Genomic DNA, 12603 nt, shown 5'->3' with positions numbered 1-12603 from the left:
TTTCTTTTCTAAAATAGCTGTGAGGGGAGCTTTGAAGCATTCACTGCTATTTTAAACTAACAGTCTTTTGTCCAAACTTGGAGAAACTGTGCCTGATCATAGTTTTGACTTTATGAAACAAGCCTATCTCAAACTTTGATCTGTGAAGCTGGCAATTTTCAGTGGACCATAATGAAAGCTAACCATAGATGAAGGTTTTGAGAAATCACTGTTAAATGTTGTATCCAAAAGAAAACAAAAGATTCCTATCTTGTCATGGCCACATTGGAGGAGAGGGAGCATTCTAGCTTGAGGCTCATCTAGTCTCCTTCCTGTAATGAAGCTCAATTATATTGTTACATCTGAATGCAACTTTTGTATGTACAGAAATGGGTTTACAGGTTGTTTTTTAATGCAAGCAACTGATCAGAAGAATGTTATGTAATTATCTCTGGATGTCTCTTTTGGGGTATTTGTTTGTGTGTTGCCCAAGGCGGAGCAATCCCTTGCACAGCTAACTAGTGCACACAACAAGTTGAAGGCAGAAACTGCTGATCTTCAATGTGCCGCTGCAAAGATGAGTGCCCTTAATGAAGTTCTAGCATTGGACAAAGTGGGCTTGAATGAACTTATCTTGAAGGTAAGCCAAATGTCCTAGAGAAGCTATTTTTATGTTGTGTTTTCTTCAGAATGGAGAGGGGGAGGTTCAGCGTAAGGGAGTGTCTTTCATCAGGTGCTACCATTTCTTTGGATGTAGTTGGAACAGGAAAACCAGATGTTTTTGGAGAAAGTGGACCACCTGGAGAAAATAAAGTCATCTTCCCAGAAACAACTTAATCAGACTAAAATAACAAATGAAGAGCTACGTGCAGAGAAGATTCGACTGGAGCAGTTGTTGCATAAGGCTGAGGAGTTGCAAGAAAGCTTACAAGATGAATTGAAAATGCTGAAAGAGGAACAGAAAGAGACCTACGAGAAACTGAACCAAGTGAGTGTTGGGGCAAACTTGAGAGTTACTCTGAATGTTAAACTAGTAGCAGCAGCAGCAGCAGCACTGCTCCTTAGGCAGAGGTGGACAAAGTGCAACCCATAGATTATGTGTGTATGCCTCCCACATTTTTGTGCTGTTGATTTTTCACTAGAACAAGGCATAGATCCTTGTTTTACTACAGGCCTGCACAACATACGGCCCAATGACTTCAACGCTCAGAGGATGAAGAGGAGGAGGACAGAATTAATATTAATAAAATTAATTGCTATTAACTAATAATTATTGATTAATAACAAATAATGATTAAAATAGTTTAATTATTAAATATACCTTTACTTGGAAACTGAGCTGCTAATAGCCTATCTGTGGCCCAAAGAAGTTTAGCCTATTTTAATTTTGGTCCCTACCTACTACCAAGTTGTTCAGATCTGTTTTAGTATATATGAGTAGTGGTGGGGAGGCTTTTTGTTCTTTCCCCCCAAAACCAGAGTGAACTTCTGGTTCCTTCTGTTTGTGGAAAAAAAAGCAAAACAAACATATCCACAGCCCCTAACAGTTTAACATACTAAGGATTTTTTTTTTTAAAAAAAGCATATTGTCTGATCTCTCTTGTAGGATTAGTGGTTCATTAAAAGGCGGTATCTATAGAAATAAAAGTTCAATTTATCATTTCTAATTGTTCTAGTGCCCTACTTAGGCAGGCAAGGACTGGAAAATAATTTCAGGAAATTATATTTGGAGCTGGAGAGGAATCTAATTCCAGATCTTTCCATGGAAATGCTAAATAGCTGTTAACTCCTTACAATTCCTATATTTTAAGACCAAAAGAGCTATAATAATAAATAAATAATAAAACTTTAATTTATATCCTGCTTTTTGTTACCACAATCAAAGCGGCGTACAACCTTTAAAAATACAATATATATAATTCCACCACATTAAAAAAGGATTAAACAATTCTATCCATTAAAATTACAGGCGATAAAAGCTAAAAACAATAATACATTAATAAAATAACGGTGGGCAGAGTCTTCTCTTATATATGTCGGGGGGGGGGGGAGCATTACGTGGCCAAGTTCTATTCCAGGAAGGCCTGCCGGAAGAGATCCGTCTTGACAGCTTTCTTGAAGCTCTCTAGGTTGGTAATTTGACGGATCTCGTCCGGCAGGCCATTCCATAAAGTGGGATCTTTCGCGGAAAAAGTCCTCTGGGAGGTTGCCGTCAATCTGGTCTTTGTGGACTGCAACAAATTCCTCCTAGAGGATCTGAGTGCACGGGGCGGATTATACAGAAGGAGGCAATCCCTTAAATAGGTTGGGCCCAAGCCATGGAGGGCTTTAAAGATAATGACCAACACCTTGTACTGTGCCCGGAAACGAATAGACAGCCAGTGGAGTGATTTCAGTATTGGTGTCATATGGTCACTCCTAGTTGTTCCTGTAATCAATCTGGCTGCCATGTTCTGTACCAGTTGAAGTTTCCGGACTAGGCACAAGGGTAGCCCCATGTAGAGCACATTGCAAAAATCAAGTCTTGAGGTTACCAGGGCATGTACTATAGTTTCGAGGTCACCTGGCTCCAGGAAAGGGCGCAGCTGACGTATCATCCGGAGCTGGTAACAGGCACTCTTGACCGTTGCATTCATCTGATTTCTCATCTGAAGCGACGAGTCGAGAAGCACCCCAAGCTGCGAACACAGTCCTTTGAGGAGAGCGTGACTGGAGGTTGCAGCCCAATACCTGGTTTGGGGGCCCCTACCATAAGTACTTCCATTTTGTCTGGATTCAGCTTGAGCTTGTTTTCCCGCATCCAGTCCATTACTGCTGCAAGACATTGATTGAAGGGAGAAATGCCATCTGTCATAATTGCTGATGACTGAGACATGGAGAATTATATTTGGGTGTCATCAGCATACTGATAACACCCGGCTCCATGTCTATGGATAATTTCTCCCAGCAGCTTCATATAGATGTTGAATAACATCGGGGACAGGATGACGCCCTGAGGGACGCCACAATTAAGCTCTGTTTTTGTAGAGCAACTGTCCCCGAGCATCACCCTCTGGAATCTACCTGAGAGGAAGGAACAGAACCAATGCAAAGCAGTGCCTCCAATTCCTAACTCTTTTAGGCGTTCCAAGAGGATGTCATGGTCTATTGTGTCAAATGCCGCTGAGAGGTCTAATAGCACCAGCAGGGACACGCTTCCTTTGTTAATGCTTAGATGAAGGTCATCTGTTAAGGCAACCATGGCAGTCTCCACCCCATATCCTGTGCTGAAGCCAGTTTGAAATGAATCAAGAAAATCAGCTTCATCCAAGACCACTTTGAGCTGAAGAGCAACAGCCCTCTCGATCACCTTACTCAAAAATGGCAGATGGGAAACAGGCCTATAATTTTTCATGTCCAGGGGGTCCAGGGAAGGTTTTTTCAGAAGCGGTCTAACAACCACTTCCTTTAAAGCAGATGGTACATAACCTTCCCTAAGGGATGCACTGATGACATGTCTAAGAAATGCCATCAAGGCATCACCCCCTGGATGGCCAGCCATGATGGGCAGGAGTTGAGAGGGCATGTCATCTTCCTCACCTTTCCAAGGATCTTGTCCACGTCATCAGTACTCACAAGGTCAAATTGATCCAGTCTGGTCTCATAAACGGATTGACTGAACACCTCATCAGTTGATTTTGCCCCAACATTAGTGTCCAGGTGGGCTCTTATCTGAGAGATTTTACCTGCAAAGTAGTTGTTAAATGCATCACAGCAGACTGTTGTCAGGTTAAGTAGAGGGTTCTGGGTGGATGGCATCACCATCAGTTTCTTCACCACCCTAAACAGTTCTGCTGGACGAGACTTTCAGATGCAATGCAAGCAGACGAGAAGGATCTCCTCGTTGCTTTTATTGCCTCTCTATAAGAATTAAGAAATTTCTTATGACAAGTCCAGTTGAGTGCCATTGTACTCTAGTCGTTGTCCCACCCGCTTCACATTCTTCAGCTCTCTGGTACGCCAGGGCTTTTGATTCAAAGCAGGTGGGAAAGGACGCTTGGGAGCGATTGTGTCAATAGCCCCAGCAAGATCAGTGTGTTCACTGGAGCTTTGACAGAATCACCAGACCTTTTACTCTGCAGTCTTGTACACATCTGCCCAAATGTAAGTGCCACTGAGCTTAGAGACATCTACTCCCAGGAAGGTGGATATGATGTTACATCCTTAGTCTGATAGTTCTTAGATTACAGCTACCAGAGCTTATGTGTAGTTAGCATATTCTGCAGCCCTTAAATTGGGGAAGGGCAAAGTGCACACTGCTTCTGTGGTCCTAGGGGTCAGTTTGTTTGCCCCAGAATACCTTCTCAGGGGAAGGAGGAAGGTTTTACCAACTTCAATCCAACTTCAGGCGGTCTTGGATGAAACGGATTATCTAGACCCATTTCAAACTGGCTTCCGGGTGGGTTACGGGGTTGAGACGGCCATGGTCGCCTTGGTCGATGATCTCCGTCTGGGTATCGACAGGGGAAGCGTGTCCCTGTTGGTGCTCTTGGACATCTCAGCGGCTTTCGATACCATAGACCATGGTATCCTTCTGGGGCGCCTAGCTGAGGTGGGAATTGGGGGCACTGCGCTCCAGTGGTTCCGATCCTACCTCTCTGGGAGGTCCCAGATGGTGCAGCTGGGAGACGTGTGCTCCGACGAGAGGCCCCTTAAAACTGGGGTCCCTCAAGGGGCCATTCTGTCTCCCATGCTATTTAACATTTACATGAAACCGCTGGGAGAGGTCATCCGGAGACATGGGGCGCGGGGTTATCAGTACGCTGATGACACCCAAATTATTTTCTCTATGTCTCCGACTGATGCAGTGACTGGGGATGGCGTCTCTCCTCTCGTGGCCTGTCTGGAGTCAGTAATGGGCTGGATGAGGGAAAACCGACTCAAACTGAATCCAGAGAAAACGGAGGTACTAGTGATAGGTTCTCCTGGTCCAGGAATGGCGGTGGTTCCACCTGTCCTGAACGGGGTCACGCTCCCTGTGAAGGACTCCGTGCGCAGTCTGGGCGTGCTTCTTGACTCGTCGCTTCACCTGACTGCTCAGGTGAATGCGACGGTCAAGAGCACCTGTTATCAGCTTCGGCTGATTCGCCAGCTGCGCCCATACCTGGCCCAGAGGGACCTTGAAACGGTTGTACATGCTCTGGTAACTTCAAGATTGGATTTCTGCAATGTACTCTACATGGGGCAACCCTTATACCAAACTCGGAAGCTACAATTGGTGCAGAATATGGCAGCCCGGCTGGTCACTGGTGCTCCCAGGACCAGCCATATAACACCGATTTTAAAAGATCTTCACTGGCTGCCCATTCGCTTCCGAGCTCAATATAAGGCGTTGGTAATTACCTATAAAGCCCTAAATGGCTTGGGTCCGGGATACCTGAAGGACCGCCTCTCCCCATACATTCCGTCCCGCACCCTCAGAACATCTGGGCAGCAACTCCTGAAGGTGCCGGGGGCTAGGCTTTCCTCCGTTACCAAGCGGACATTTTCCATCGCCGCCCCGGCCCTCTGGAATACGCTGCCCGCTGAGCTCCGCTCGACTACCTCCCTGGCCCAATTCAAGAAGGATTTAAAGACCTTCTTATTTCATCAAGCATTCCCCCCATGAACATCATTTAGGGCCTCCCTCCTCTTTCCGTGGCCATGAGGAAGGGCTAATTGGGGTTTTATCTTTTTATCTTTTTATTGTTTTTATTGTTTCTTTGATGTATTGTTTATGCTTGATTTGCTTGATTTATGTATGTATATCTTAATTGTGTGTAAACCGCCCTGATCTATGGAAGGCTGCGGTATATAAATAAAACTTTTATTTTATTTTTATTCTTCTCCCCTGGTGCTAGTTTAGGCCCAGGATAACCCCTTTTTCTAAAACAAGGTGAACAATATTTTTTTTACAGGAGTGTTTAGTGAGGGGCATCCAAGATATCTTGGATGGGCTAATGTAGTTCCCTAGCCTTCCACACTTGCTTACTTCTGCTTGAAATCATTCTTATAAAGGTTGCCCTCCACTACACATTGTCTCTAAAATCTAGTCTTGGGAAGTCATTGGCATTCAGACTCATACAAATTTTATACTTGTATAAATTTACTCGTGTTATTACCTCTTCCCAAAATTTAGCTACTGCGGGACAACACAAAAACATGTGCATTAAGAAAGCATTAGAAGTATTACATCTCCAATAATTTTCTGATTTAGAGAGCCCTTTTTTGAATAGCTGTTGTGGCAACCAATCTACCTATCTTTTGTCATTTTATTAAGATTATTCATCTGAGATAAGTCTCTAGGGATAATTATACCCAAATAAGGGTAATATAGGTGTCATTTAATGATGAAGAGAGAGAGCCAGATTCTAACATCTGTTTGTAAAATTGGCACAGTATTGGTGCTAACAGGCTGGAAAAGGCATTGTACTATTCAATTGGAAAGCTATCGCGGCCAGGAGATCTCCCATTTCACATATTTGCTATAACATTGATAATTTTCTCTACGTGTAAAGGTTATGAAATAAATTGTTGCTGTTTTATGCTAACATGGACAAGGTCAGTTCTGTGGGTGAGGAATATAAATTATTGCTTTCATCTTCGATAGCTGAAATAACATCGAGTTATTTTTGATATTTATGGTGATATGCCAGAATCTTGTTGGGATGTTCCCTATTTCCCCAATATGCGTATCATATCAAAGTCAATTCCGTTTGTTGAGAAAGAATCTTGTTCAATTTACGTTTAACTTTTTGCAGTTTTTGATAAAGTTGTTCAGATGGAGAAATGGCAAACTGAGATACCAAAGCTTTCCGCTGCTTGTGTAGTAAATCCTTTTTAAAAAGACTTTTAAATCTTTTTTTGTAAGGAGAGGTGCATAAGTCTATATATAATGGATTCATCTTCCTTTTTAGTGTGCTACTTTCCAAAGATCTGATGAAACTGCCATTTCCTGTTTTTCAGAAGACATGGGTTCTATGTCCTTCTTCAGTTGGTGCAGCATGTTTTTATTAATTGTGACAGTATGTTAATTTGTGTTGTACACTGATGTTTATTTTCTCCTTTCTAGGTTCATCATCAGCATGAAAAGTCTAGTACCAGTCTGGAACAAGCACAACAGGAGTCAAGTCGTCTTGGGGAAGTTCTGGCAAGGGTGTCCAGAGAGAAGGAAATACTAACGCGTGAGAAAGCTACTTTGGAAGTACGGTTGGGGGCTGTTGAGAGGGAGAAGTCAATCCTTACAGAGCAGATTAGAGAGTTTGGGTAAGAGGCTGATTGAGAGCAAAACATTCCTAATTGAATACTCATTGACATGAGCTCATTGTAGCTGTGGACATTGAGTGGAGACTTTCATTAGGACTGTATAACTTTTTATGCTTTGAATATATGGCATTGTAGCAGAGGTAGTTCTATGCCTGCATAGAAGCCACTCAGCAAATGCATAGTGGTAAAATGTTCAAGCCATATCCAAATCTGAAATTCTGCACATACTACAGTGTGCCTGTTATACGCGGGCGTGCTATACGTTGACTTGAGCATACGCACACAGGGCGCAAGAGGCGGCGTGTCCCATTCAAATGAATGGGGCTCAAGCATATATGAAATTAGCCTTATGCGGGGGGGGTGTGTGTCTGGAACAGATCCCCCATGTAAGGCAAGGGTCCACTGTATTTAAAAATATATGAAACTATGAAATTTCCATTCTTCCAAATGTTGATTATCCAGTTTCAGGTACTAACTAAAACTGTGCTGTGGTTTTTGTCCTTGTCTGTATCTATATTTTAACAGGGTTGATAGCACTCTTATGTTATTAAATGTATGATTTAGCTTTCTTTCCTAACAGTACTAACAGATAAAATTGACCTTGTTGGATTAGATCCTCCTTTGCAAAGGAGCAAGAGATTAAAGATAAATGCCAATTCTGTGTTTGTAACTTCTAGGTCAGCAAAACATCTTCTGGAATCAAGCCTCTTTCAAGTTCAGCAGCAAGTGTCTCAGCTAGAAGTTACCAATGGCCAACTAGAAATGAAAGTTCAAGCAATCAGCCAGGCCAAAGAAGTGATACAAGGTGAGAAATTGTCACAGATTTTAATGGTATCAGTTTCACCTCCAGATTGAACAGGATAGACAACTTGTACTCAAATGAGGTGTGATATACAGAGACTTGAAGACTTGTTGTACATGGTTTTTCTTACAGGAGAAGTGAAATGCCTTCGCATTGAACTAGAAGCAGAGAAGTCAAGAGTTGAGCAAGAAAAGGAAGAAAAAGCTCAGCAGCTCTCACAGGCAGAGCAAAAATATCAAGAAGCCTTTAGCCATTGTCAGATTGTACATAAAGAAGAAATGAATGCAGTCTTCCAGGAGTTGGTATGCAAACATATGATTGCCTTCTCTTTGGGAAAGCTAATGAATAAAATCTTTGGGCTGGAGGAACTTGAACAGAATATGTTGTTATGCCCAAGATTGTAAGGGCAACCTGTTTATCCTGAGAGCGTGTAATGAAAACCTCTCCCTCCGTGGACCTAATCACAGTAAGGCTGAGAAAGACACTGAGACACCAAATTTGGTTTTAAACACCATGCATGTAACATTTATTGAATCACACAAGTAACACAACCATTGATTATCAAGAGCTCTTTCACTCACACATTCATACAATACTCACACACACTTTCCTTCCGCCGAACATTGATCAGTTGTTCTCGAAGGCTGGGGATGACACCGTTGCCGCGGATGGTGCCAACAAAATGGAGGTGAAAGTCCAGGGTCTTTATACTTTTACTTCTCTCTGGCTCTTGGCTGCTGAAGTCTTGCAATATTGCAGCCCATTACTCAACTTCCTCTTTTGGGAGAACAGACAGGTTGTTCAGATCAGTCCGTGTTCAAAGCAACTCGTTCTGTTCAAAGCTCTCCATTTTCCTGTCAGTTCCTCATCATGGCGACTCAGGAGGTAAGGTTCTTCCCGGTCATAGTTCGTCACACCTGGACGGCACCCCGCTTCAGCTTCCAAGTTTTCAGACTTTCCTCGCCTCGGTTGCCAAATATCTTCGTCACATCAATGCTTTGTGCGGAACCATCTTGTTTGGTCCTTTAGCTATGTTTAAAGCACAATTCCTTGGTTCTTCGGTTCTTCAGCTCTGGGTTTAAGTCAGAACTCACGCATTCGTCTTACAGTGTAACTAACAAAAGGCTTTAAAAAGAACAAATGTATACAGACAGTTGTTTCCTGTAAAATTATGTCATTTTAATAATACTGGCAGTCTTTCAAATACTTCACTTGTTACTTTCCATCTTGGGCACTGCTGTCTTATTCTGAAAACGCTTTTCTTGCCATGTATTCAAATACAGGCATTTAAGAACCAAATTAAATGTCTTTATGTGAAGAATTGAATTATAATTTGGATTTCAGGCAACATGCAATTTGGTTGAATTTGTGAAATCTTCTGCTCAAAATCTCACCTTTGCAACAGATTTAACTAGGTATTCTTAAGAGGACCAAGTTTTGATGAACTAAATAATCTTGGGATTCTGAACTGGAATTGCCTGGTGGCCTCCTTTTATCTTACAGAATTATAGCATGGGAGGGGAAGCCTAAAGGCCATCCAATCCAATCCTCTGCCATGCAAGAATCTAAAGCTAAAGCACCCTGGAAGATGGCCATCATCCTCTGTTTAAAAGCCTCCAATGTAGGAGTATTTACTACCTTTTAACTGTATATGTTTTAACTGTTGTAAACTGCCTTGAGTCCTGAACATGGAAAAAGGCAGAGTATTATTACTAATACTTTATAATGTATTAATAATGAATAATACTAGTTTCTTATGAGGTACTCTGTACCTCTGTGGATCATTTCACATCTTTCATAACCAAATTCCTTTGATTCTTTTCAAATTTGGTTTAGCATTTATAGGCAACCATCACCAAATGAACCAGGTTGCATGTAGGTGTCATAATACAACTAAATCCAAAATCCACAATCACCTCTCATGGTCCAGGCTGTCACTGTCCATTGACATTATGATTAAACATTTGGCCAGTTCTATAGTTTGTTGCCTAGGAAGAAGCCTGTCTATGGATGCCATAAATGACACAGCTCCAAAAGATGAGGCTGCACACAATCTCTGACAAAGCAGAAATATGGGTTTATTAGTTACAGTTCAGATTGTTCTTTTCTGTCTCCTCACTTGCTGGAATGATTTTATATTTTATCAGGAAGGTGAACGAGAACACCACCGTATAGAATTAGAGGAGGTATTGAAGCGCTCAGACAAGGAGAAAGAAGAGATTGAAAGCATCTGTGAACAAAAGCTCCTGGACCTGCAGGAGAACATTGCTGCTATTCAAACACAAATGGAAGATGAGCTCCTTAAAGCTCAAAATGCCAAGCAAGAGGTAAATCAGGACTGGAGCCTTGCAGTAGAGACAGCCCCACTGTATTCCCCTTTGAAGATGTTACCATTTATTTATTTATGGAATTTTATCTCAACTTTCTCCCAAGATAGGATTCAAGGCAGTTTAAAATAGTTTTCTTTTTAAAAGATTAAACAAAAAAAGTTGTTTACAAAAGTTAAAAAAGAATATTATTTTTAGAAACATGGTTAAAAATATAAAAACATTTAAAACTTTAATTTACATTAAAAGATTATAATACTGTATACCACCTCACACACCAAGAGAGTACTGATCCATAATTAAAATTCAAAGGGGTTTGCCTGAATAAAAACATTTAATACACTATTATCTGTGTAATGTTACGGTCTTGTCTGAAAGAAACACAAAACTTTCTACTGCACACAGAATACTCTTTTGCTCTGTATTTCTATTTTTAGAGGAAAGAAAGTGTCCTAGATTAGATGCATACACATCTTCACTGGGATCAAAAGAGAGTTGTGATACTTTGCAAGCAGCAGTGTTTTCTTATGAATAGATCTTGTCTGTCTAAGTTTATGGAATCCAGTCTGAGGTTCTCTGAAATACTAATAGATTCCATTGATGGCTTTCAATAAGTTGGATGTTTTAGCCAATCTCTCTTTCACATGTGTTTGATGAACTCCAGGTTTATTTCAGTTGTACTTTATGCAGTTTATTTCTGAATGTACAGACTTACATTATCTGATTCCTAATCTTTATGTGTACAGATGTTTTTTGAAAAAGAGAATGAAAGGAAATCCTTACTAGAGGAACTTCTTCAAACAAAGGAAGAACTTACTAGTACTTGTCAGAAGCTGGAATATCTTCGCCAGGAAGTGAAGAAGCACCAAGAGAAGGCACAGGTAGGACTAAGGCGCAGATAAGCCTTGACAATGTTTTGAAGGTTACTGAGGAGAAACTATCATAAAGTAATAAATATAGTGTGAAGTCGAAGGCTTTCATGGCTGGCATCCATAGTTTTTTGTGGGTTTTTTGGGCTATGTGGCCATGTTCTAGAAGAGTTTCTTCCTGACGTTTCGCCAGCATCTATGGCTGGCATCTTCAGAGAATGTTTGCCTGGAAAGGACTTGGGTATATATATATTATGTGACCTGGAAAGGCAGGAGTGATTTGCATGTATATTGTTTGTTGCTAATGGCAGGCCTCAGGGTGGGAGGATCTGCAAAGAGGATTAATGTCTGCTTGATGGTGTTCATTGTCTGCTGGGAGATTTCTCATTTGCATTTGTTGAGTCTTTATCTTGCTATCTTTGGCTACCAGTCCTGAAAGATAGCAAGATAAAAACCCACAAAAAACTAATAAATATAGATTTGCAATTATATTGTTAACATAATAAAGTTGAGCCAGAGCTTGAGTTATTTGATTAGTAAAAAGTTGATCCTGGACATTCTTACTGTGTTCACATATTTCAGAATTACTGTCCATATCCAATGACATTTGATCATTCATTGGCCCCCTTTCTGGAGGGCAGCTGTTCAGTGAGTTCAGAGAACCGCTGCATGTTTCCAGTGTTGTAGCATGTGACAGGGCTAAACATGGGATATGGATAAGTTAATGCAGAATGCATTGCAGAATTTTTTAAATGTATTTCATTTGCATCAATAACATTATCTGCTTATATTTGATAATTAAGGCCAGACTCTGTTGTGTTTCTCTGCCCGAGGAGGCAAAAGTTGCATGACAAGGTGATGGCTGATGCCATGGGTGCTGTGGCAACAATGGAAAAGTGACAGAGGCCTCATTCACACTTAAATTTTTGCACCAATGACAATCAAATCACATAATCACAAATCACCTCCCTCCTGGTCCATCTGCCTTGGTCCAGGCCTTAGAGGGAGAGAAGAATGCTGGACCTGATTCCATCCTCCCCTCACCATTCCCTTCTCTTTTTGTGTCGAGTCTTTTAGATTGTAAACCTGTGGGCAGGGAACTGTTTGTTATCCCCTCTATTGTAAACCGCTCGGATTCCCAATGATTGGGCGGTATATAAATAAAACATATTATTATTATTTTATTATTATAATCGATTTTATACCGCATAGAAGTTCAGACTACATTTGCCATGACTGAACCTGTCTATGACAGTTTAACCCGATTCAAGTTCACATTTACCTATGGATTGGTTCAAAATGGATTCTCCATCGCGGACAAGTTTGATCATAGCTGGCTTTT

At 41.3% G+C, this 12603-nt stretch overlaps 1 protein-coding gene across 3 annotated transcripts in view; it reads left to right on the top strand.

Annotated features, from left to right (window-relative positions):
- Positions 1–12603, top strand: part of CEP250 (centrosomal protein 250) — a 59704-nt gene that overhangs the window by 25645 nt on the left and 21456 nt on the right. For all 3 annotated transcript variants that reach the window (XM_042465623.1, XM_042465622.1, XM_042465621.1), the window contains 7 exons: positions 473–619; positions 737–967; positions 7070–7263; positions 7941–8068; positions 8198–8367; positions 10213–10392; positions 11139–11273. In XM_042465623.1, coding sequence (XP_042321557.1) covers positions 473–619; positions 737–967; positions 7070–7263; positions 7941–8068; positions 8198–8367; positions 10213–10392; positions 11139–11273 — 1185 coding nt within the window. The remainder of the gene's footprint in view (positions 1–472; positions 620–736; positions 968–7069; positions 7264–7940; positions 8069–8197; positions 8368–10212; positions 10393–11138; positions 11274–12603) is intronic.

The sequence above is a fragment of the Sceloporus undulatus genome, chromosome 4 (genome assembly GCF_019175285.1).
Source record: "Sceloporus undulatus isolate JIND9_A2432 ecotype Alabama chromosome 4, SceUnd_v1.1, whole genome shotgun sequence".
Classification (NCBI taxonomy): Eukaryota; Metazoa; Chordata; class Lepidosauria; order Squamata; family Phrynosomatidae; genus Sceloporus; species Sceloporus undulatus.
The sequence above is the reverse complement of the archived record's forward strand: the minus strand, read 5'-3'. Positions and strand labels throughout refer to the sequence as shown.